This window comes from Sinocyclocheilus grahami, unplaced genomic scaffold (genome assembly GCF_001515645.1).
Source record: "Sinocyclocheilus grahami isolate Dianchi unplaced genomic scaffold, SAMN03320097.WGS_v1.1 scaffold70.1, whole genome shotgun sequence".
Classification (NCBI taxonomy): Eukaryota; Metazoa; Chordata; class Actinopteri; order Cypriniformes; family Cyprinidae; genus Sinocyclocheilus; species Sinocyclocheilus grahami.
The window spans coordinates 1,385,794-1,411,659 of NW_015505249.1; the positions used below are offsets into that span (position 1 = coordinate 1,385,794).

The window sequence follows — 25,866 nt, forward strand, 5'->3', positions numbered from 1 at the left end:
TTGTGTCTGGCTTCCCTCACGTTGATCAGCTGAGGCGGTTTATTAGCTGCCACGCGGTCGTATGCTAGCCACGGTTTTTCATGAACACGTGCTAATATTTACAGTATTTGTCTTTATTAGAACGGCATTTTCGACATATTACGATCTTAGAACGACATTCTCACTGAACTGAATCGTGGCAGCCATCAGAGCGCATGTGGACACCCGGACACACGAGAACATGCCCGGGCTCGTCTGATTGTCAGGCCGGGGAAAGACACCACCATGGACAGCACATTTCCCAACCAGCTTTTCCCACACTTTTATCTGGACGGACCGCCTGAAGTAAAGCCGAAGCACAGTTATGGAGGCTGGGGTTCATACGAGCGCGTGTTTGCTGTCAGTGCTGACCCGGTAAGACGATACACATCGTAATGATAATAACAGATCCGTCCTGATAATGAAAATAATGGTTTGTAACGCACACAATACAGTGCATATAAGTTTAACGCAAACATCTAAACGTTCTTGATTCCTAAATGTGACCCTGGAGCATAAAACCAGTCGTAAGGGTCCATTTTTTAAATTGAGATGTATAGATCATCTGAAAGATGAATAATTAAGCTTTCCACTGATGTATGGTTTGTTAGGATAGAACAATATTTGTCTGAGATACAACTATCTGAGTGTGCAAAAAAAAATCTAAATATTGAGAAAATCGCCTTTAAAGTTGTCCAAATTAAGTTCTTAGCAATGCGTATTACTAATCAAATCATTAAGTCGAGATTTGGTATGCTTACGGTAGGAAATGTACAAAATATCTCACTACTTTATAATATCTTACTACTTTAAATCGATAATTTTGACCCATACATTGTATTGTTGGCTATTGCTACAAATATATCCGTGCTACTTATGACTGGTTTTGTGGTGCAGGGTCACACAAATGTAGTACTTTATTTGTAAACCCCCCCCTTTTTTTAATGCATATGGGTTTTTAAAATTGATTTTTTTTATGGCATGCAATAATTCCTTTAGTAGAGTTATGTAATAATGATGATCGTCTTGTGCAAAATATTCTGAGCAAGAATAAAAAGACAGAACATCTAAGTTAGTAGGATGCACAAATGTGTCAGGAGCAAAGCAGTAAAAGAGAATGCATCTCCCGGATACGATGTCAAGGCTTTGAGAGTCCTGTTTTGTGGTCCGGTTAGATCAGGGCTGCCCAAACTCGGTCCTGGAGGGCCGGTGTCCTGCAGAGTTTAGCTCCAACCCTGATTAAACACACCTGAAGCAGCTAATCAAGCTCTTACTAGGCATACTAGAAACCTAAAGGCAGGTGTGTTGAGGCAAGTTGGAGCTAAACTCTGCAGGACATCGGCCCTCCAGGACCGAGTTTGGGCACCCCTGGGTTAGATGGATAAAAAAAAAAAAACTAATATAGTTTCGTTTCCATGCCATTTACATTTCACCAGGTTAAAATAATATCTCAAGCTTTATGCTTGCTTTATTTGCAACACGTTAACCTCTAAACCTTTTCAGCTTTCTCTTTCTGCGAATTGTATGGTGTAGCGATATGATGACAGCACCCAAAATACACTTCAACGCAGCTCCGTTCTTCGCGAAAGATGGATAAAAAGGCGCACATTAAACAAAAACCTCGAAAAAGCATATACGACCAAATGCTGGCCAAATCACAGAGATGCCGATTCGCACGGGATTAAGATCACAGACAACCTCCGCAATTATTACAAATGACTGGAGGTCGCCAGGTAATACTAATCCCGTGCGAATAGGGCTTCATAGATGTTCAAGACGATATAGAAGTGTATTTCTCATCTACAGTTTCATCTTGTATTTCACATTCAGCAGCCTGTAATAGTGAAACTGTGTCATGACTTGCCTGTATGGTTTATTGTGAATTTCCAGTGTGATGGTGATCAGTCATGGGTCCAGCATGTGTTTGAATCCCAGCACACTCGGAGTGGTGAGGAATGGGTGCCGGTCAAGCCAGCGGTTACCCCTTTAATTCCACCATGTGAAGGTAAACGTCATTAATATTTAATGCTCTGAGTTTTAATCATTTGATGGGCTCAAATTGAAATCAAACATCTTCAAATCCCAGAATCTGAAATGCAGTTTTTGATTTAATGTAGTGTGTTTGCTTTGTACTGTTAAATATATAGTCTGTGTATTTTGGCCATTTTTTTTAATTTGAAGTCACTCTTTGATAAAAGTGAATTTAATGAAGTAAATCAGGGTTGTTTTACTAATGAGAATGGCAGTTTAATTTAATTATTTTATGTTTAAAAGTATGGCATTTAATAATAGTTTTAATTGGCTTTGTGCATTTTAGTTGTATGTTTTAGTGGTTTTCTAATGTGCTGTTGATTTCTATTAAGCTTTAAATTATATTTCAGTTTTTAATTGTGTGTGTTCTGTTAAGGAAAATCATTTATAAGATCACAAGTTTTATTTTACGTTTTGTGATTTTAGTATTGTAATGTGAGCTTGTTTAACATTAGATTTTTTTCAATCTTTTTTTAAATTTCATTTTATTTGAGCTTTGTATCGATTCACAGAATAAAGTGTTTATATTAAGAAGATTATATATGTAGAAATATCATTTATATTTAAAACTGTTTATAAGACAACTTAATTTCTGTAATTTTTTTTCAGTCTTGGTGGTTATTAGTATTTTATTTTGTTTTTTTTATTTTTGATAATTTTAATATTTTAATGTAAGCTAATTTTGTTTTCGTTAGTAGCCAAGGCAGTATTTTTGATTCAAGTTGGTTTTTATCAAATATTTTGTTTTTCATTTTATTTGCGCTTCATGTCAATTAACAAAATTAAGTATATTAAGTATATATTTATATTAAGAAATATATATATATGTAGAAATATAATTTCTATTTAAAAATATAATTCATAAGATCATATAATTTCTGCAATTTTTTTTTCAGTCTTGGTGGTTTAGTATTTTATTATAAATTTATTCTATTTTGGTTAGTTTCCATAGCAACATTTTTAATTATTTTAATAGTTTTTTTTTAAATCTAATTTTATTTTCAAATTTTGTGAGCTTCTTGTCAATTAATTAATTGTTTTCATTAACAATAACACTTGAGAAATAAAGGTAATGTTTAATTGTAATGTCACACTGCAAAAAGTGTTACTTGATCTAAAAAAAAATGTTCTAATGTGAAATAATTGCATATTTGTGTTTTTTTTTTTCTTCTCTTTTCCAAGATGCCAAAGTCTCATCTGGTGTTCTTCCAGATCCAATGGATTTTCCAGAGCACGTAAGTTGATGAAGTAGTGTGTTACATTAAAAAAAAAAAAAAATGTTTTTGTTTTAAAGTGACTTTTTATTTCACAGTGTCAGTGGAATGTGTGTATATAGTACAAAAAGCAGTTTTCTGTGTTTTCCCATCAGATGAAGTATTTTTACCAGCATCACTGTATGGATGCGTTCTCCACGATGGGACATTTGCTTCAGGACAACTTATCTTTCAAAAAGAAACAGCCTCAGGTGAGAGAGTCCCGATGTGTGTTGGTTGTGGTCTGAATTCATTTTCTTTTTCTTTGTTTTCTAGTGGTTTTGTAATCGTCGTCTTCTGTTCTTGTTTGTCAATCAGGATGTTATGTCAATGCGCTGGGCCAGCAACTTCATAGAGGGCTTAAAATATAAAAGGTAAGATTTTTTTTTTGAATCTGAATCAAATATTAGTGTTTTACAATTACAAAAAAACAAATGGTTGAAGTCTGAGGAATAAATAATGTATATGGTGACATTTAGTTTTATAATGCCTAAAAATACTCAAAATCAAACCTCTGATGTGCTTTTCTCTCCGTTAGGTGTGAGGTCGCGTTTTCCTCGAGGAAGATCCGTCATTTGCACCATATTGTCGGTGATATTGTGAGTGATGTTCCTCCATCTCTCCTGGCCTCACTCCTCCATGAGGAGCTGACGTCTCAGCGGGAACAGCAGCGGTTCTGTGCGGACGCCACAGGGGGCGCTCTGGGATACGTTCCCTTACACGAGTCCCCGGAATACAGCGATGGCTGTCTGATCTATCCCAGCGGAGACGCAATGGACAAACTCAGTATCCTCTTTCGCAGTCGTGTCATATGTCTTAGTTTTTCTTGGCATGGTGATGAACTTTATTAAGGGGTCAGTGATCTAATACAACACTTCAGCATCATAGAAGTGAGATTTGCAAGACCGGGTATTCATTCATAAATTCAGTTCAAATTTAAAGTCATAAAAATACCTTAAATGGTAAAACAAAAGTCTTTATTATAATTTTAAGAGATCTTAAAGGGACAGTTGATCCAGAAATGTAAATTCTGTCACTTACTCGCCCTCAAGTTGTTCCAAATCTATGGTAACCAAACAGCTGAATGTAAAAAAATCTTGTGTAATATAAACTTGTTTGTTTGTTTGCTGGTTTTGATTGTATTTGTTATACTTGTATTATTTAGTTTTTTTGCCATGTAAATGGCCTTAGATGCTTACATGGCATTAAATAAATATATACTATACCAAAAAGCTGACGGTAGCCACTTCCACAGTATGGAAAAGTCTATGGCAACTACTGTTTGGTTACCAATATTTGTTAAAATATCCTCTTTTGTGTTCATCAGAAGAAAGAAACTCATATAGGTTTAGAACAACTCAAGGGTGAGTAAATGACAATGCCTTCATATTGTTGATTGACCTGGGAAGTATATATTTTAAAATAGGAGTCCCAAATGTGTTTTGGGTTTGTTTATAATTAAAAGTCCCCCATTATATACAGAGTTTTTACACTGAATATTATTGGTATTTTTGTTGCACAGTAAAATATACCTAGTGGTTTTAATGACAAACTCTTGAGGCTTCTTTCTGGGTTGCTCAGTCAAAGATCTTTCATTAAAATATTATCATTATAGCCTGAGATTTATTTTGAGTTTAATTTTAAGTTCTATATTGAGGTGTTCATTTAGTTTCTGCAGGTCTTCAAAAAGGACTGAAGTCTTGCATTTGGTGTTAAAATCTCTAGACACCCAGTTTTTAAATCTTTAGGAAATGTTAAAAAGTGTTGTCATCGCTCACAATATTTCCTTTACAATAGTTCCTCAGATTTCCACAGGGTGGTGCAACAGTTCAGTGATGACAAGCCTCCTAGTTTTGTCATGGACTCCCAACCTTTTGTCTGTTATTTGAATGGAACTGTCAGACAGATCAGTTCGGCCAATATGGAGGATGTAGGTGAGATCTGAGTCAATACACAAACCTAAAGAGTATTGCATTTTTGGTAACATGCCTGGAACTACCAATAAAACTCAAACAATCGTAATCACTTATGAAAAGGATTTCATGTCAAGAGTGTAAAATCTGTGTGCAGGTAACGTGGCTGTGCGGTCGGATTATTTCTGTGCTGTTTGGCTGCTTGGAGACAAAACAAAGCCACTGTTAATAGACGTCATCCAGACAAAAGATCGCTTCTCCTGCATCACCGTCAGGTGTGTTTGAAAGATCTCACATGCTTCTCAAAAGTATAGTCAAGATATATTTTCATCCATGTTTTAATTTATAGAGTTTTCTTGTGCAGCGTGTATAAAAAAGCAGGTGCTTTGTTGTAGATTAAATGTTATATTTTCGTTTGACTACATTTTAAATGTTTGGTTAAATTAAAGTTTTAGTTCATTAGGCACCATTTTTGATGATAAGTTTGTGTAAAGTCATAAAACACAGAATCCAGAAAAATATAATGGAAAACACAGAATTTAGGAAAAAATCTAATTGATTTCTTGAGGCCCTAAATCAAAAGTTATCTTACTGGAGTTTAATTGAGCACATGTTAGGTTTGGTTTCATTCTCAAGGTCTAACAAACATGTGGAAAGCTTTCCATTAATGCTGATTAAAGGGGTCATATGATGCGATTAAAATTTTTCCTTTCTCTTTGGAGTGTTACAAGCTCTTGGTGCATAAAGAAGATCTGTAAAGTTGCAAAGACTAAAGTCTACCCGCCGCCTCAGCTCACTCTATCCATCTATCTACTCAGTGCACGCTAAGCCGGGGCTTCCCTTCACGCTATGCCGCTGTGTTTTTCGTTGTGAAAGCGAAACTACTTTGTTTGGTCTTCCAAAAGAGGACACGACTAGAAATCAGTGGTTAAGTTGTATTTACAACACTGTTCCAGAACAGTTCAACCCAAATATCCAGATGTGTGCTGCACATTTTATAGAGGTCTGTTTACTGATCCTGGGAGAGTAACGTTAGACTACAATGCCGGCTGTTCTGACTCACGTAAGTACGTTTTCATTTAAAGGGTTTGCCACTGATGATTCAAACGTGAGTTTTGGGAAGCAGAGTAGCACTTGTTGTTTGTCATTTCTCTGATCACAAATGCAGACAGAGTTTTATGTTTACGAGGCGCGATGCAATGCAACACGTAAAAAGACATTATTTAAATAGTCATTATAATCCGTAATTAAGTCCCCACTGAATGCAACAAATGCCTCGTTTATAATGGGATTTAATGTTTTGTCTCGTCGCTTCCGGCCTGACACGGCATCAACAGTATGTGAGGGGCGTAACATTTCCGTCACACGCTTGAGGTATTCGGCCAATCATAACGTACTGTATAGCTGACCAATCAGAGCACACCTCGCTTTTTCAGACCGATGAACTTCGTAAAAATCAACGCATTTCAAAAAGGCGGGGCATAGAGGAGAAACAATAATGTACAGTATGTGGAAAATAAGTGTTTTTTGAACTTTAAACCGCATAAACACATTTCATTACACCAAATACACAAAATAATGTTCTTTTTAGCAGCATCATATGACCCTCTTTAATGAATATGATATGGAAAATATATTTTTCACCATATCGCCCAGCCCTAGTTCTAAATATATAAAATATATAATTTTCAGCATCCTAGATCAGAAAGTTTTCATATTTATTGCTTTTGTGGATTTTGTTTTCTAATCTTGTCTATCTTAAATGTATTTCTTGGCAGCTGTCTTAAGAAAAGCAAGAATGTGGTTTAGGATATTTTCTGGATCTGCAGGATGTATTTTAGCCTTTGGCCTTTGTAACAGTAGCTAAACCTTATGTTTTGTCCTCTACAGTCCACACATCCCCAATGAGCTCGCGGTGGTCAATGAGCGTGGAGCAGCTTATCTTTGGACTGCGAAAAAAGGGTATGTGTGTTTAAGAACAATGTGCTTCACTGGCTGTTATCTTGTGCTTGGAGCTCAGTGTACACGACTCCAACATCTTCATCATATCAGCTTCCTCTACAAAATGTTCTTTAGTTGAGTTTGTCCAGTACCCAAGCGCATGGTAATAGATGTTTTTATGTCCGCATTTTTAATCTGCTTCGAGAGAATGGCTTAACTTCATTTGCTCAACTCTTAACTTTCAAACCCTTTGCCATAGTTCAGAGATTCCCAAACGTTTTTGGTTGAACCCCTTTGACCTCAGATATATATTTTATTTATTTATTTAAATGTCAATGTCAGATTTTAAGTTAATATTTCAGGAATTTAACAACACGTTTGCATGTTCACGGTTCTCTGACATCTGTTAATGGTCACCTCAGATCAGTGTTATTTATATATTAAAGTTCAAATTTTGAATTCGTTTTTTTATGTTTTCAACTTATTTACATTTAAGTTTTAGTAATTTCATTTGCTTTTGTAAGTTTTATTTAAAAAAATTCCATTTAGGTTTAATTTATATTTATTTTACTTGTAATAATTTGACTAAGTATTGTTGTTTTTATTTATTTATTAAAAAAACTTTTATTTGAACGCTAGTGTAAATGTCAAGATATTCCATGAATGAAAACATAAATTACAGTTTGTTTATCACAGAACATTATCATCTGGCTTCAGAAGATATTGAAAATAGTGCATGATTTGCATTTCAAACTCTTAAGATGTTTTAATGGTGCTTTTTCACTTAAAATAGTTAAAATTTCACCTTTTGTGTTTCATAAAACAAAGTCATATGATTTTAAAATGAACTGCAGTGTATTTGTGGAATGTGTTTGTCGTAAACACAAATACCACTGAAAGCTGTTTATTGCAACAAAATATATGTAATGCATTGAAATTCGTTTCCATATTGCATTCACCTCAACTGCAAATCCTACATGAAAGCTTCAGTTTCCACTCCTGACTCAACGTTTATGATCACTCAAACCAGATTCTGAAGCAGAAGCTCTATTTTGCGGGTGAATAAGTCTGTCCGCTGAGCTGATGCAAGCTGCAGCACATGATGCTGTCTGTGTCTGTGTCTGTGTGTGTGTGTGTGTGTGTGTGTGTGTGTGTGTGTGTGTGTGTGAGGTTGTAACCTGTCCAGAGGTTTGTGACGTTCTGTTCTCTTTCAGATTGCAGAAGTTCCGTGAAGAAGATTCCAACCTGTACTTCAATGCTAAGTCGCCATGGCGATGGTGTGAGTTCTCCGGTCACCCGAGAGTGATGGTGTATGCTGACAGAACAGGGGCGGAGCTGACAGACATTCGGGTAAAGTGACGCCTCTTATTATTGAAAAAAAACAGTTTATGGATATCCTATATAGAAATGAGTCTTTCATAAACATTTAGCACCTTGTCAGAGTGCACTGTGTGCATTTCATTCATTTTGATAGTCTAACCAACAGCTCCAATCAGTGAAGAAGCAGCATCATGCGAAGGTTTTTGTCCACTGTAAAAATATACAGTTTATTGCACGTTATACCCTGTAGTGTTTATCACTCACGAATGATCAATTCCACAATCAAAAGTGGATGTTACTGAGACAAAATAAATATTATACAGCTGAAGACGCACCTCTTCTGTGAACACTTAGGCCTAACTAATCCACAACCATTAACAAAGGTGCTTACTGTAACTCACATTTAAAATAAAGTTTTGTTCTCTTTCTCTTGTGTGCACTAGCTTGCATACTAATCTTGATTATGTTTTCAATTCGGCATTGTATGTTGAGTAATATTGGCTTCTTTAATGCTGGATAAAAGCATCTGCTAAAGGGATAAATGTAAAATGTCAGCGTATTTGGCTGGTTGGATGAGGTGGGACAGGTGAAGAGAGACCACTTAATATTATGATAATATACACATAATATTAAAATGACGTTATGATTTTTATATTGAATTATTAAATGTAATTTAATGATGATTTAATAACAACAATAATAAATAAATAAGTCTCGTTACCACATTTTTATTAAGTCTTATTGTTCATTGTAATAGGATTTAATAATAGCAAAAATTAGATGATGATATCAAATCTTTAAAAAAAATAATTTTTTTTTAGGTTTGGTGTTCTTATATTACTATTGTATAAATGTTATTAATGATAGGATTTATCTAATTTTATTAAATTATATTGTTCGTAATAGCAGGATTTAATAATAATAAAAATGTAATCGCATTATAAAATACTATTATTATTTTTAACTCCGTGTTATTATAATTTATCTAATATTATTATTAAATCATATTTTTATATTTATTAATTGTATGTAATAATAATTATAATTAATTATATATGATTTCTTATTATCAATATACAGTATTTAAAATATAAGTATTTTAAGACCTTTTAAGAAATTAAATGTAACATGTATTTGGTGAAGCAAGGCCTTTAATTAAGCTGAATTCCAAATATAGTAACAGCTCAGCCGTTTCATTCATTCAATGAAAATGCGTTTTTGAACAAATCTAGTAAATCGGTGATTCATGATTACACAGTCACTTGCATCATTTAGGCATGGGATGATAACCGGTATCAAGGTATACCGCGGTTTGGAAAAGTCACGGTTTTAAAACCACGAAAATATTCCGTTATACCGTTCCTGCGGTATGCGCAGTTTTTTTACGTGTCGTCAAAGACGGAAAGTGCCGGAACTCCCTCAGTTGTGTGCAGTGAAGAGCGTAACGAGTCACACGACCCCTCCCCCTCCGGTTGCTGTGAGCGGTCAGAGTCACCTGTGTGTAGGATGGCCGAAGGAGGTGAATCCCTGGAGCTTTTTCCCCCGTCGAAAAAGACGAAGTCTGTCGTATGGGAATTTTTCGGGTAATGTAGACTAACCATGTTCCGTACACAACCCCCGATCAAGACAGAGAGTTTTAGCTCCGATCGCTAAATAAATTCTTCCAAGTCGAACATAAACTATATATCTGGGTCATCTTCATTTCTCCCTCTTTCACCCCCGATCAAGACAGAGACCCACCCGCCGTTTGTTTCAGTCTTGAAATAAATACTATTTGGCTTGCTACCGAGGCACATAACATGGCTAATTAACTAGCTAACGTCAACTAGTTTCCTCCCTCACGTTCCTTCACAGAGTGAGGAATAGCAGTCTAAAGTACATACTGTAGCCACTTTTCTGCGATTTAGTACAATAATTAAATTGAGCTGGTATCACGTCTATACTTTTAAGCCTCCTGCCATTGTTTACATCTGTTCAAAATCACGCATTTAAAAAAAACTTTGCCGCTGTTTGAGTGTTGTACGGAGAGACCGCGCGTGTGTGTGTGTGAGACACTCGCGCTCTCTCTTTCCTTATGCATGTATGTGCACACATCCTCGTACCTCACCGCTCCAAACTTAATCCGGGAAATGTGAACATTCCTGCATCATAACTTGGACTGAAAGATGAATGTGTAGAAAGCGAGCATGTCTCCAAAAACCTTGTTGAGCTGCAGGTTTATGCATGCTTCTTTTTTTTAAATTTTTTACAGAAATTATGTTTTGATAATTGAGCTGCAGGTTTAGGCTCACTTAAGTGACTGCATTTAATTAAGAAGATAAATTTATAAAAATAAAATTGTATTATTTATTCTAATTATTTAGCCTGATATGTTTACTGTTCCAAAATGTTCTATGTTTCTTAAAAATAAAATGTGTTCAGTGGGGAAAAAGTTGTTTTTTATCCAGACATTTAAAAATAAAATTTTAGAGCTGTAATGGCAATACCGTGAAACCGTAATATTTTTTTTATCTAAGGTTATCATACCGTCAGAATCTCATACCGGCCCATGCCTAGCTTCATTCCTGAATGAATCAGCAGTTTGAATGAATCAATTGAATGAATGATTCCGTGATAAAATCAGTGACTTGCTGTCACCTGCTGGTGGATTTAGTTTCATTTTTTTTGCGTATAATTTGTTATTTAAATCATTTAATATTTCTGTATTCAATTTTATATTTAAAACATTAATCTCAACATGAATATATGAATTTGATTGCACTCATGCAACCTCTGAGCCTCATTAAACGTCTGAAAATGTGCCTACAAGCCACTTTTGTGGTGTTCTGTGCCACCTCTGTACAAATTCATTTTTAATTAATACAAATTTCATATGATTGGTAACTTATTTGTCTTATTCTACTAATTATATTGTTTTAAATAGAAATTTTAAAAAGCTTATAAACATATATATTTGAATTTGACAGATGAAAATGATGCCATTACAAAGGTAAAAAGAAAATACCCATGTAAGTCACTTTAAGGAGTCAAATGTCACCTTGCATTAGGAAGGATCATTTTTTTTATCAGAATTTGATTATTGATCATGCTCTTAAATTTTTTTTAAATTAGGAGGACAAGCGCTCATAAAAAGAAAAGTAAGCGTAGAGCCCTGTGTAACAGTATATTAGATCCGTGCATGAGGTCTTAAAGAGACAGCCCCCTAAATAAACCTCCTGCTGCCTTTCATTATACAGTGAAGACTATAGGGCCTTTTGCACCGCAGGAACCTTTTCATAGTACCAGAACTAATTGTGGAACTACCCACTTTTCGCCATGTTTGCACCGCCGGAACTGTGCGCGATTTTAGTACCGGACTGCCTTTTTCGAGAACCAAATTAGCTCCTACTCCAGAGCAGGGTCTAACCAGCACAACTGGTACTAATCGTGACGTAAGTAGAAAAAATTTAAGTACTGTTAATTTAATTTGTATCTTGTTATTGTTTTTGTTTGTGCTATTGATTGTCATTAATTTATTTGTTATTATTTTACTATTTACGTGTCTTTTTTTTAGTTAAAATAAATTCAATTCTGAGTGCACGTGATTCTTGGGTGGGGAGGGGAAGGGTGCGTGGTCCATGAGAAATAGTCCTGCCACCACAGCTGGAAAAAATCCTAGAAAACATTTAATAAAATTAGAAAAATGCCATTAAAAAGAAAATGCCCCTGAAACCACTTTAAGGAGTCAAATGTCACCTCATATTAGGAAGGCTAATTTTTTTATCAGAATTTTAAATTATTGATCAGGTGCTCCTACATTTTTTAAATCAGGAGGACAAGCGCTCCTAATTAGAAGAAAAAACTGCTCTTAATCTGTGTGTGACATGTATGGCTGTGGAATGGGGTTTGGCTGAGGAAAAATTCAGTCAAAAGATTTTTTCTTTGCTTTAACCCCTGTATTCTTCTCTTTATTCCTCTGTGTTTTTATTTAGGTGGTTCTCAATTTAATATTAATCTTTGTCACTTCCTCTGTGCAGAGTGCTGATAGTAATCACACGTTGTTCCGGATCGGAAGGACAGCAGCTTGTATGTCGGGAGAGCGAGTGATACTCGCCAAATACCTGAGTAAAAGCCACGCCCATCACCACCTCATTAATACCCAGGTAAACGCCGTCACATATCACATAACATCTGAGGGTTTGGGTCAGATACTAGCCTGAGGGAGTGGCAGCGGTGGCTCACCCTGTGGTTTTTCCAGGCGATCCTGCAGAACTTCCTTGAATGATGATCTGTATCAAATGTCATTGGATTCAACACACACACACAACACTGAACCTTTTTTTATTCTTTACAGGAAATGTTATCAATATCAGTATAATTAGAGATTTGATCTTTAATGCTGTGGTGTGGAAAGTTTCCTTATTGAATGTATTTTATCACTGTGATCTTGACCACAAAAAGCACCTTGGCACTACCATGGTATTTCTGTGGTAATCTTTGAACTACCTTTGTGTACACAAATACAATTGTATATGAATAGAGTAATCATTAAGTGCCATTGTATTCTAGTTTTTCACTACTGTTTGAAGATTTTAATGTTTTTGAAAGGTCTCTTTTGCTCATCAGGGCTATATTTATTTGTTTAAAAATACAGTAAAATCAGTAATATTGTGAAATATTATTACAATTTAAAATAACTATTGTGAATTTGAATATATTTTAAAATGTGATTTATTCCTCCGATTGAAGCTGAATTTTCAGCATCATTACGCCAGTCTTCAGTGTCACATGATCTTTCAGAAATCATTCTAATATGCTGATTTGATGTTCAGGCAACTTTTATTATCATCAATGTTAAAAACAGTTCTGGTGCTTCATATTTTTGTGGAAGCCATGATGCATGATTCTTTGATGAATAGAAAGTTAAAAAAAACAGAATTTATTTGAAATAGGAATCTTTTGCAACATTATAAATGTCTTTACTGTCTCTTTTGATCACTTTAATGTGCCCATGCTCAATATAAGTATTCATTTCAATCAAAAAAACCTTTTGAACCTTAGAGTATATGAAGAGTTCATTTGCAAAAACAGATTACTCCGTTTCTAACCATTTTCAAAAATCATGTTTATTCTTTGTGCAGTTGGGTTATTTTGATTAGGTTAAAACATAAACAAAAAATACAGCTAACTAACAATAAAACACAAAAACATAACATAATAAAAAAAAAAGATTTTTGAAAAAAAAAAAAAAAAAAGTTATCTGTTTTTGCAAATAAACTCTTCTTATTTAAAGACTCCTACTGTTACTGGTATCTGATGCCTTCACTGTGCAGTGTAAGAGAAATAAAGCACTTCCTTGTCTGCAGTTTTCCACCTACATCGTGGATGAACGGGTTCCCAGTGTCCCCATGCTGAAATGGGACCATATGATGGAGTCTCCACCAATGTTTGCCTGCGATTTGCCAGCACAGACCCCGAGCCAATCGTGCAAACTGCTGCTGGGTGCTCAGAGGTCACAGGAACTCATGTTACTGCAGTACACGGGTGAGGAGTTTGGTGTATGAGTTACAGTTTTGTCATAATTTGTGCTTTTATGTATTTAGATGACGCTTTCATCCAAAGCAAATTGCAGTGCATCATTATCAGCCTGTTACTTTGTATGTTACTTGGATATGTGCACCAGCTGTAGTACAGGAAGATAATTATGTTTATGCAAAGCAAGTAATAGTGGCATGTAAGTTGAATTGTATTGGTTAAAAAATTGGTTCTGCTGCATTGCTTTTGTCATTTTTGTAATGTAAATGAGCTGGGCAGGTGTCTATGACTGCCATGTACTTGTGCAAAAAACTTAAACTGTTCTTTTCGTTTTATACGTTTTGCTGCATCTTGCTGTTTTTGATTGCAATAATGTGTGAACTGCCAAAAAGAAAGTCTTCAAACAAATCCAAGCTACTTGTGGTGTAATGGTTTACTCTGTAATAAGTGTCACTTTGGATAAAAGCATTTGTCTAGATAGCTGAGTAAATGACTGCATGTTAATTTTATGTCACTCAGGTGGGAGAGAGCACGTCTGTCAGACTCGGGGATCCATTCAAAAGCTTTCAAGTCCCAAAGAGAGTCTGAGCCACCTAAACCTTCTGCTACCCCACAAGAGACACCTCGCTCAGAAGAGACTGAATGTGCCTGCTGCAGGTCAGGATGCTTTTACAACCATTTCAACAGTTTTGACTAGAATGAAGTATTTATTCTATGAAATAATTGTCAGTCAAAGGAAATAACCAATTTTGCTTTTATTGCTTTATTAAAGATCTGACAAAACCAGAAGCAGAGTAATTCATATGACCTGTAGTTTGTAAATTAGGATAATCGCTGGTGCATTGAATGAGACATTGGGTAAAGTGGGATTGCTAAGCTTTCCTGTTCCATCACAAGCAAATTGATGGTAACACCACCTAACTCTAACTGGGGTTGTCATGTGGTCACAGTAAAATGTGCAAAAAGGTTCCAGATGAACTTTTATTATACGTCTGCACAATTTGGGGATTTTTCTGACAAGATTGCAATTTAAAAATAATAATAAACACAAACTGCTTGTTTGTAGGGCAGCACAATTTGGCCAACAATTTTGTGATTTGTATACCAATATTACTATTAAATAATAAAAAATGGTATTAATATTTGATGATTATTCATAAAAAATTAAACAAAAAATAGGAAATTTCACTGTAAAATAAAGAGAGTTTAAGAAAATAATTTTAATTTCATATGATTTATATATGTCTTAATTTTCTAATGTTGAACCATCAAGCTTTTATTTTGGTGGAAAACCTTAAAACCTCTTGTTTGTTCACAACATCCAGTACTTCTCAGCACAAGTATGGAGAGGATGTCTGGCATATGTTGTGTTATCAAATGCACATTATATGTGACCAAAATTCACAGCAGATGCAGAGATGGAGTTTGTGGAGCAGCATTGACTGCGACCAAGCCGCTCGGAGAAACTGAAAACACTGGATCATGAGCTGCTCGTGTGTAAAACAACACAGTAGGGCTGAACGATTTTGGAAAATAATCTAATTTTTAAGAAATTGGTGATTTTCTTTTGCCAATATTGCAATTGCGATTTAATATGCAATTGTTTTAAAGCTCTTTGTTCTATATTATTCAACAAAGACAAGCTTTTTTTGGTCGCGCCCCCCGTTAAACCTATAAAAAAAAAACTTGCAGGGAAAAAAAACCCTGCATCACTTGAAACATTGAAAAATAGCATAGAGAATAACTGTTATTATTATTATTCTATCTCTGTTATTTACTCTCTTATTACTACACTGGATTCGAGCGGCAAAATACAGTAGAAATATAATAATCAGTGACACTGTCTACACTAGATGCGGCGCAGTGTGACCATAGACTGTATAGGGCGCGACACGACAACCCGACATTAAACTGATGCCCTGTTCTATTTATGACGTACTGACACAAAGTTCAAATGATTTGCAACTGTCGCTTTGTCGCGTCCAGTGTAGAGCTGTTGTGCGACTTCATCTATGGCTTTTCTCTTTGCTTTCACAAACCGATCCATCTCCCATTTCTAAGTTACGTCCTTTGGCTGTTTACGGTTTTATTTATTTTATTTTTCTGCTGATGGCCCGCGCTTGACTTGAAGGAGCGCTGCTTAGATCAATCGGTGTATGACATCAAAGTACCGCGAGAGCTATAAGAGAGTGCGGACGTCTCCTTATGCTTTCTCTCGCCGTACTTTGATGTCATACACCGATCGATCTTCAAGTCGAATACACCTCTTTACTCTCACGTGTCACGTGACCGAGTGTAATCGCAGCCTCTGCGATTGAAAAATCGTGTTTTTTCATATCACGATATTATTGCAAATGCAATTAATCGTTCAGCCCTAGTGCCGTGCTTCACTCTGAAACTTGCAGTGCATCTATTAACTTAATTAAATAACAGCCTTTGTGATTTTGGTTTTATTTCAATTATTCAAACAGCCCTACTCTATCATTTGGTGCAGTGATTATCAGACTAATGTGCTGCTTTCACATTCTTCCGCAGGTTTCACAGCTGTACAGAAGAAGGACTACCTGTCTGTTTTCCAGCTCACAGAAACCGGAGACATCTTTTACCAAGCGCTGAAGGTGCACACGGATCAGACCGCAAGCAATAACGGTGCACCAGAACAATCTGTCAGTGTGCAACCTACAGTAGAAACTGGAGAGAGCGAGAACATGCAGTCCGACAATGACGAGCAATCTGTTCAGAGCGACTCTGAGACTGAGGGAAGGCGGGCGGCGCTTCGTCATTTGGAAGTAATTGACAATGTTGATAATGATGACTTAAATGCTTTGGATACAAATGAAAATATCAGGAAAGAACCATCAAGCCATTCGATTGGGAATAACCCAACTTGTCCCACCAGACCGCCCAACCCAAGCAAGGATCCAGATCTCCAAGCTGCCTGGAACAAATGGTTTAAGCCCATTTTCAAAAAGGCTGAGACCAAAAAGCGACACCATAAATTTCGACGGATCAGAACGGATCATTTAAAGGGCATGACGGGCAAAAAGCTGAATAAACCAAAGGAAGATAAATTTATGAGTCTGAGGAAAGACCTTCAAGAGGTCATGAGGAAGAAAGGGATGCTCTTGCATGGGGTCACTTACCTCCCTCACCTGAACATTACGCCGGTTCCCGATCCTGTAGATGCCGATGACTGGCCTGACGATGTGAGCCAGCGGTTGGCTGCGTCGTGGGAGGGCCAGTGGACATACTGGTGGGAGGAGAAGCTGGGTTTGAACCAGGACAAGAAAATCGCGGCTCTCCGTCGAAAGCGTCGGAGAGCGAAGCAGGCCAAATCTCACAGTCGCACCTCACTTTCTGGAAGCTTCACCTCGTCTGTGAGTTACCAAGAGAGTCTCTCTGGTTTGTCATCGGGGGAGAGTCAATGTCTGGGTTTGGATGACGAGACTTTGGAGAACTCAGACTCGCAAGCTACAGACATGGAGGAATGGAGAGCCAGACCTGAGATTCACAGAAAGAGCCCCATAATACTGAGACGGTTTTTAAATGAACAATCGACTGCAGAAAAAGCTTCCAGATCTCCTAGAAAATCTCCTCCAAGGCCTGATCAAAACCTTTTGACATCTCCGTCAAAATCTCAGTCTTCCATTCAGGTATGGATTCCTTAATGGAATTTTAAAGCCGATACTGATGTGATAAATGATCATTTATAGCTATTTGTGGTGATACATATAACTGATCATTTGACTTTTTGACTTTTGAAAAAAATACATTTAAGCAGCAATCAATTAAAATTATTTTCTTGAATGAGGGTGACTGTCCGATTTTATGCTGGTTTAATGAGAAATGAATGACATTAAACTAGCATAAATTGTAGTGTCCATTTGTTAAAAAATTTAGGGTCAGTAAGATTTTACTTTTTATTTTTAAAGTAATTAATGCTTTTATTCAGCAAGAATGCATTAAGATAATCAAATGTGTCAGTAAGGACATTTATAATGTTAGAGATTTTTTAGAAATAAGGCAGCACAACTGTTTTCAACATTGATAATCAGAAATGTTTCTTGAGCAGCAAATCAGCATATTAGAATGATTTCTGAAGGATCATGTGACACTGAAGACTGGAGTAATGATGCTGAAAATTCAGCTTCGCATCACAGGATTAAATGACATTTTACAATATATTAATATAGAAAATGGTTATTTAAAATGGTAATAATATTTCACAATATTACTGTTTTTACTGCATTTTTGATCAAATAAATGCAGCCTTGGTGAACAAAAGAGACTTCTTTCAAAAATCTTACCAACCCCCTTTAACTTTTGAGTATTTATGGTTATCCTGATAAATCGTTTTAACGGATCGCAAAACAATGGAATAACAGAAACATACAATGATCTTCACCAAAATGTGTCAAAACATCATAATTTCAAGTTTTTGGACCGTGTTTACTTTGTGTTTGAGCTTGTTTAATTTGGATCATATTTTGTGCCATTTTCATGAATAAGCAAAAACATGCCTGTGTGTGACTTTGTGATGTTTTTGCTTATTTCATCTTGACGTATAAACAAAATACTGTATTTATAATGTCATATGTGTACTCGCAGCAGATGATCGCAATTTTTTTAAAACCGTACTTTTGATACGTTGTTCATCTTTACTTTCAGGTTGAACAACCGACCTCTAGAACCCCTAGTGTTGCAGCAGGGATGGATTTGGGCCCTCCTGCTTTGCTCCCCTCCACACGGCCAACAACTGTCCAATCGAAAAAGCTCAAGGAGTTTTACCTTAGTTCCCTTCCCACGTCCCAAATATCGACTCTGGACTCTGCACCGGATGGTGAATATTCTTCACCTCGGGTTCGCCTTTCTTCTCCGACTCCTTCATCTCATCGTTCCTTGCATTCCCAGAGAGTTCCCCAATTCAGAAGCCTCTCTCAGGCCTCCCAGCCAAAGAAGAAGTCTCGGATGGGCTTCTAAAGATCCGCCTCCGAACAAGGAATGCTGCAAGGCAAGTGACCTAGTTTTTGTGTGGTGTCGAATGTTTGGGTACTGTACAGAGGCGCGGGATGTGTTTGAGCGAGAAACTCGAGCCAGTAGTGAGAGTGTGAGAGGAACTGCACAGATATTTGTGCGTTTGTAATGAATAACAAATGCTTACTGTTTGAACCAATTAGAGCGTGCTTGTGGTCTTTAGCATAGTTGATGTCCGCTTGCTTCTCTCACTTGATAGTGACTATAGAGGAAAACCGAGGCAAAAATTTGATTGTTATTTTAAGTTTATTACTTTGGCTTTCAAAAAAATCTTCAAATGCTTGCGGTGTGGTTTTTCTAGTGTTCTCCTTCAAAATGTCATCAGTATGTAGTGCATTGTGTGTAATGAAACTGATCCTCTGGTATATTTATGGCATGTTGCCCACCTGTTCCTACAAGGGAACAGAAAGATTGTTTCCAGCCTTTGACTGACTAGACATGCACTGGTTGTTGGTTTCTCATAAGAACGAGTTCCTGTTTTTGGGGAAACTGAAATCGCATCACACTGGGCAGAGTTGCATCATGCACTGGTTGTTTGTAAGTGTGTAAATCAGCTGATAACATCATGACGTTGTTGACGAAGGCTCTTGCGTGATGAAGCCGCTGCTTTGTCTTAATGTTGCTGTGTAAAATATCCTGCGGCACTGAGGCAATTTACAATATCTGCTGTCTGTTGGCCATTTTCTATGTGTGTGGGATAGTTGAGGCTCATAGGAGCACAGAACTGATTCAGGAAAACCTGAAGGCTCTTGCGTGATGAAGCCGCTGCTTTGTCTTAATGTTGCTGTGTAAAATATCCTGCGGCACTGAGGCAATTTACAATATCTGTTGGCCATTTTCTATGTGTGTGGGATAGTTGAGGCTCATAGGAGCACAGAACTGATTCAGGAAAACCAGACTAAGCAAAACAGGAGACTGAGTGAATTTCAAAATAGCTTTTTTTTTTAATTGTGAACGTTTTTTTTTTATATTACCATGACAAAAATAACAATAAATAAGTTCATATCTACAAGATGCTATACAGAACGTATATGCATTTTTTTTTTTTACATTATACAAATGTACATTTTTTTTATATTGAATAAGGTTTTTTAGGCTTTTTTGTTGCACATTTTCAACGTACAGTATTTGTCTTCATACATCGGCAAGTTGGTACGTTGGCAAGTAGGTTAACAACATCACACTCACATACACACATGAAAAATAAACAATCCACTGTTTTTCTGCGAACACCATGCGCACCACAGTAAATCTCTTGACTGTTTGACCTCAGAGAGGCGGCAGTTCTGCAGGCACGCAGCTTTCCCGCTGTCACACGCTTAATCATATTACAAAACTGTGCAAAGCACCAAAGTACAAGTCTCAAGTTGTTCTCTAACAGTCTAGTGTACCTTGAATATGTCATATTGAGTCGCCTGGAATGTTGACAAATCCGAACATGCAACTACTATATATATGCTACGGCTACATCTTTTTTGTTTTGTTTTTAGCTGCCAGTGTTTTGCAGCGCTAAATTATTTCACTTTTAGCTTAACACGAGTAATCAAGAGAGATGTTTACAGTATTTGGACTGGCTTTGTGTAAAGCCATAACAGAAGAGTTTTAAAATACAATTCTGATATTTTGGACTCGGTGGTGTCGTCGAACTCAGGCACAATGGCACCTCGCTGTATAGCTTTAGGTTTCCAGCCAGGAGAGGTCTGTGACATCATCTTGGAAGATGACAAGAAAGCCACATCTCCATTGGTGGCTGTGCTCCTTGGCAAGTGGTTTAGAGCATATTACTGTCTGCGGGCACGGGAGCAGAAGTTCGGGGGGAAGTAGGGTCCCTCAGCGTCACTGCTCAGACTCTCTTCCCCGGAGCTCAGGTCTTCGCTTGAATCCTCACTGTCATAAAAAAAACAACAGCAACAGTCAGATGCGCTCTCATTTATTTAATTATTTGAATCAAATTCATAAAATTATAGTAATATTAATATTTTGAATGGGCTTTTATGTTTATATTTTCTGTTTTAATTTCAGATTTGGGTTGTGTTAGTAATTTTATGTTGTTTTTTTATTAGTATTTAAAATATATATATTTTTTATTAGTTAACTTTAATTTTCATTTTGTACATAAACATTTTTGTTTATTTCTATTTAAGTAAAATTGTATTTTATTTCAGTTTGTCATTTTAGAACTTAAACCTGTTTTTGTAAATTTCTACTTGTTCATTTTTTTTCAGTTTTAGCCATTTTAGTCCTTAAACTTATTAGTAATCAATTTGTAAACTTAATTAGTAAAAGTACTTAAACTTCGTAGTAAACAGTTAGGAATTTTAACTTACTATTTCATTTTATATATATTGTTAAACATCTATTTCTGTTGATGTTAAATGATTTTTTATTTTAGTAATTCTAGTAATTAGTTTTTTTGTGTGCTGATATTAATGTTTAATCAAGTTTTTAATCTAATATTTATAATTTTTATTTCAGCATTATTTCAAATAAACTTTTTTTATAAACTACAAAATAGTTTATAAAATTATAAACTATTATAATTTTGTTTTATTTTTAGTAGTTTAGTTAGACTTATACATTTTGCCCATAGACATCCACTGTAAACATAATTTTTTTTTGTCCACAAACTAGGGCTGCACGATAAATCGCATGTGATAGTCATGCGCATCTCGTCAGTAAAGCTGGTTCTGTGATTTAGTAGTAAGTCTCCATCACGATCTTTCAGATGGAGCGGCATTTAATACACAGTCGTAGTTCGCGGACAAGCTACGTAATATCACGCTCATAATCAAATGCGATTATGAACGTGATATTGCGTAGCTTGTCAGTGAACTACGGCTCTGTGTATTAAATGCCGCTCCATCTGAAAGCACATGATGGAGATTTACTACTTATCACAGAACCGGCTTTACTGACGAGATGCGCATGACAATCACATGCGATTTATCATGCAGCCCTACCACAAACTAAAGTCTAAATTATTATCTGTGGTAATGAAGCTTGACTGAAATCATGTATGCGGTTCACCTGGAATATTACTCAGTCGTAATAAGGGGGGGGGGGACTGTCAAATGTCAGATCTTGTTTTGTACTTTGTCAAACTGACCCCACCTCGCACGCCCTTCTCTTACTCACTGGTGATGCAGCACAACCTGTGACCTGTTTGTAAATATTCACTACCCACATTCCACTGCTGCACCTAGTTTGGCGTGTATGCATATCTAAGCCATTAGCCATCTCAAAACAGTATGTCCTGTCTGGATTTTCAGCTTGTAATCAGCTGTGTTGGTGAGCCTCAGGAATGACTTATTGCTCCTTGCGAGAAAAACGCTCTCGGGTTGGTTGCTAGGACGTGACTAACTATTCGTAGTTGTCAAGGAACACTGTAAGGACACCTGATAGTGCAACACTGGGTGGGGCGTTCAGAAAGAAATATTGCATTATCCAATAAGTTTGAAGTTTTTCATTTTTTTTCAATTTATTGTCATCTTATATTTAACATTATTCCAATTACCAAAACACTATTTTTAATAGCTTTAAATTTAGTTTCATTTTGACTAGTACATTTGCCCCTTAGACATCCACTGCAAACATAACTGATTTTTGCTTGTTTTCACAAACTGAATGACGAGTCTAAATTATTTTCTGTGGTAATCAAAGCTTGACCAAAGCCATTTGTATGCGGTTAACCCCGAATATTCCTTTCCGTTCTGCCTCTATTGACTGTTTAGTACGAGTGTGACATCCTAACGCCTGTGTTTTTCCTCAGGTGAGCTGTGTTTACCTCTCGCTCTCGTCCCACGCGCCCTCTGGGATGGTTGGCAGCTCGGGGACGCTCCGGTAGCTGCTGTGCAGGTTCTGCGCCGTCCTCCGCGAGACGATCCACACCAGTTTCTTGTGGTCAGGTTTGGCACATTCTGGAGAGGAGTATTCCCTCATACATTGACCTACCAGACCTCGCCAGCGCGCTAGGTCAGCCTTGGAGATCTGCAAACAGACACGGCTGCATTAGACACCAGCTTACATAAGGACAGGGCAGAGAGCCAGCCTCATTTTGGACAGGAGTAAACCAATAGCCTGCTGGCAACAGGACTGTGTTAAGAGCTTTGGATTCTTCCTACTCCATAGATGTTTTAAGTGCTGCTGAAACGAAAGGTATATTTTTGTCTACAAATTGTCCGATTAAACTTCTTGACTTTGAACCAAACAGAGCAACCTGTGACATTTAACTTAATTTCTTCACTTTTAAAAAGTTTTTATTGATGCTCAGGGTGTTTAAAAAAGTTGACATTAATTTTTACCTTCAAGTGTGTTTGTATGCGCTGGGCGATTTCTAGCAGGTCCGCAGACTGTAAGGCCTCGATCTCAAGCATCAAGAGCGACAAAGCGAGCACCGAAGGCTAAAAAAAAGAGAGTTCATCAAAATGCAAACTTCTATGCAACTTGCTTCAAGAATCACTGTTTAATTTGTTCTTACTTTTGCTTTGGAGAAAACAATTCTGCATAGGCAGGCTTTCAGCTGGGCTTCAAGTTTGTCAAGATTCAGGATGTCTTTTCTGAAAAGGACAAAAAGAATTGGTGCATTAGAGAGATTTTGTTAGCCAAGCTGTTTGTAATTTAACAAGTCTAGTCAGAAGATAATCTCCTAGTTTCTGCCGTCACTGTGACCCATATACAGCAAAGTGCACTTGCCAGCTCTGTTTCTCAACCTTTACAAGTCAAAGTTTCCATTGTCGAGCCTGCATGTTAATAGAGTTTATCTGGCTCAGAGTCTGAAGTTGATAATGCCAGCCATTCTTACCTGTTGGACGTGTGCGAAAGTGCAATGGCGTGGTACAAATGCAGGAAGGTTAAGGCTGTGACGGCTTTTAACTGGAAGTTGAGCTTCTCTGAAATGATCTTCTCCATTCGGCTGAGGTCTGAGACGGTGAACTTGCACTGGCTGATGCGAATGAGCTCATGGCTGGACGAAACATTGCACTCCTCTTCAGTCACTCGGGCGGAGATATGAAGGCAACCGATGCTGATGCAGGCCAGATACCTGGGCTGAACCTTTAGGCAACACAAAAGCGATCAGTCATAACACGTTTTAATACGTTAATCAGATGGATTGACTTATAACTAACTGGTTACCTTCATCATAGCTATAAACCTGTCCAGCAGGTTAACGGCTAGTACAAAGGTCTGAGTGCTGTAACCGAAGAAACTGGTCAAGCTCCAGAGATCTTCCACTCGAGCATCTCGACATTTGGCTGAAACTCCATTACCGTTCTGAGTGGATGAGGAGAAATTAAGTAACAGATGCTTTAAGAGTAAAAGATTGTTTTGCATGCAACGTTACATCACAAAAAGTATTTTTTAAAGTATGCAATGCACAGAAATACAGTGCAAATTCCCGTAACTGTCATTTATGTTTTCAAATGAAGTTTGTAAATGTAATTTCACAGGAGTTTGTAAAACTAGTTTACCTCTTGTGTGGATTCAATCAAACTGAGTCCGGTTTCCTTCGGCAGATACTGAACCTCCTGGTCCAGATTGCTCTTCAGTTCCTTCATCAGTCTGAATGCCTCCATATTTTCGCTTTATTTGTGTTTCAAGTCGTCAAAACACCTTTAACGGGGCATAGAAAAGCAAAGTTAAGTAAATTCCGTTCACCCAGGGCAGTGGGTCAAGGTTTTGCCCAGCCCCCTCTGCTCAGCTGAGCCTCGGTGTCGGGTTTCGATGGTTAACGCCTTCCTACAGGACATCCAAACAAATAAGCCCGACCCATTCCGACTGAGATGGACAAATAAATGCGAAATCGTCCTTTTTAAATCGCTTTGAGCTAAATAACGAGGTTAAAACTGGATCGAAAGTGAACGAGTCCAGTTGATTCTTCAGCTGGAAAATACCTCGACTGGAGGGGGAGGGGTTTAAATCTTCTGTACAGTTTGTTTTCGACATTAAAATATATTTGTATATTACAGTATAATAAATCGGGAGCTGAAACGTTAAACTTATCTATCGGCTCGACTCAAGTTTATACGGAAATTGATTTCAAATTGCAAATGTAATGTTACTGGCTTAGAAAGTAAACATTAAAGACGACCAAAAATAACAAGGGATTCGGTCATTCCAGTAAAATAAATCTATAATTTGCGTTAGTGACATACACAAATGATCGATAAAATGTCATAAAATACCATTAAAGTCGAAAGGAAACATACAGATTACTTCAGTCAAATTCTAACGTATAAATACAAGCATAGCCAAAGATCAAGCCCATTTTCAGGAAAAAGAAAGAAATACGACCATAACATTTAAACTGTGACAATTCATCTACATAGACCATTTAAAAGGAAACTAATATTTTATAGAAATTTTAATAAAGGTACATTACCAGGGGTGTTAAAAGGGCATATTGTGTTTGTGTATCCGAGAACCTTTCGTCTGTTTTCTCTGCTTCTCTTTCCTTTTGTTGTTGTTGAATGTAGCTCCTCCCCCTGGGCCTGTCACGTAGGAAACGTAAGTCGCTCGGTTTAGATAGTTTTATGCGTTTTAGAACGGCTGCTGTTATCGTTTCTATATTTAGTTAAGCATATTTTATCATATCTTATCGTTATGTCATATCTGTTTTAAAATAGTTCGGCTATTAAAACATACAAGCGTAGTTTTAAAGCGTTCTGTGTGGTAAGCTATTGACAGTCTTGCGGACCAATAGGATCGCTCGAAGATGTAGCGTTCAAATAGTCCGCCCAAAATTCTCAGCGCTCATTGGCTGCTGGTTTGCAAGTAGACGTCGACGATTGGTTAGCGAACCGATAGCCCGCCCTTCTGTGAAGTTTTGTTGTGACAGGGTTGCT

General features: G+C 36.9%; 2 protein-coding genes across 3 annotated transcripts; one reads left to right on the forward strand and one right to left on the reverse strand.

Moving 5' to 3' along the window:
* Positions 1 to 22,867, forward strand: taf1c (TATA-box binding protein associated factor, RNA polymerase I subunit C). Its single transcript, XM_016272410.1, has 16 exons — positions 1 to 393; positions 1,909 to 2,023; positions 3,232 to 3,284; positions 3,419 to 3,514; positions 3,621 to 3,676; positions 3,841 to 4,088; positions 5,108 to 5,236; positions 5,373 to 5,490; positions 7,106 to 7,177; positions 8,371 to 8,506; positions 12,493 to 12,618; positions 13,822 to 13,999; positions 14,510 to 14,647; positions 16,526 to 17,643; positions 18,659 to 19,001; positions 22,794 to 22,867. The coding sequence occupies exons 1-15, from the start codon at positions 265 to 267 to the stop codon at positions 18,968 to 18,970; spliced, it is 3,024 nt and encodes a 1,007-aa protein (XP_016127896.1). The 5' UTR covers positions 1 to 264; the 3' UTR covers positions 18,971 to 19,001; positions 22,794 to 22,867.
* On the reverse strand, positions 20,507 to 25,856 carry ccng2 (cyclin G2). 2 transcript variants are annotated; one of them, XM_016272413.1, is made up of 8 exons: positions 25,404 to 25,856; positions 24,493 to 24,634; positions 24,158 to 24,295; positions 23,826 to 24,076; positions 23,502 to 23,580; positions 23,326 to 23,424; positions 22,809 to 23,011; positions 20,507 to 20,911 (listed from the first exon to the last, which is right to left on the reverse strand). In XM_016272413.1, the coding sequence occupies exons 2-8, from the start codon at positions 24,595 to 24,597 to the stop codon at positions 20,806 to 20,808; spliced, it is 981 nt and encodes a 326-aa protein (XP_016127899.1). In that variant the 5' UTR covers positions 24,598 to 24,634; positions 25,404 to 25,856; the 3' UTR covers positions 20,507 to 20,805. The 2 variants fall into 2 exon arrangements, with proteins under 2 accessions (XP_016127899.1, XP_016127900.1); XM_016272414.1 differs by lacking the exon at positions 25,404 to 25,856 and having other exon boundaries at positions 24,493 to 25,349.
* Between the last annotated feature and the right edge of the window lie 10 nt (positions 25,857 to 25,866).

What these genes read in the sequence shown, in the direction of transcription:
- taf1c (XM_016272410.1), top strand. Translation starts at nt 265, where the DNA reads ATGGACAGCACATTTCCCAACCAGCTTTTCCCACACTTTTATCTGGAC. An exon ending in TTTAATTCCACCATGTGAAG is followed by an intron (nt 2,024 to 3,231) that starts GTAAACGTCATT and finishes CTCTTTTCCAAG; the next exon opens with ATGCCAAAGTCTCATCTGGT. An exon ending in GGCCAATATGGAGGATGTAG is followed by an intron (nt 5,237 to 5,372) that starts GTGAGATCTGAG and finishes ATCTGTGTGCAG; the next exon opens with GTAACGTGGCTGTGCGGTCG.
- ccng2 (XM_016272413.1), bottom strand. Translation starts at nt 24,597, where the DNA reads ATGGAGGCATTCAGACTGATGAAGGAACTGAAGAGCAATCTGGACCAG. An exon ending in CTTTCGCACACGTCCAACAG is followed by an intron (nt 23,581 to 23,825) that starts GTAAGAATGGCT and finishes TGTCCTTTTCAG; the next exon opens with AAAAGACATCCTGAATCTTG. An exon ending in GCGTGGGACGAGAGCGAGAG is followed by an intron (nt 20,912 to 22,808) that starts GTAAACACAGCT and finishes TTTTTATGACAG; the next exon opens with TGAGGATTCAAGCGAAGACC.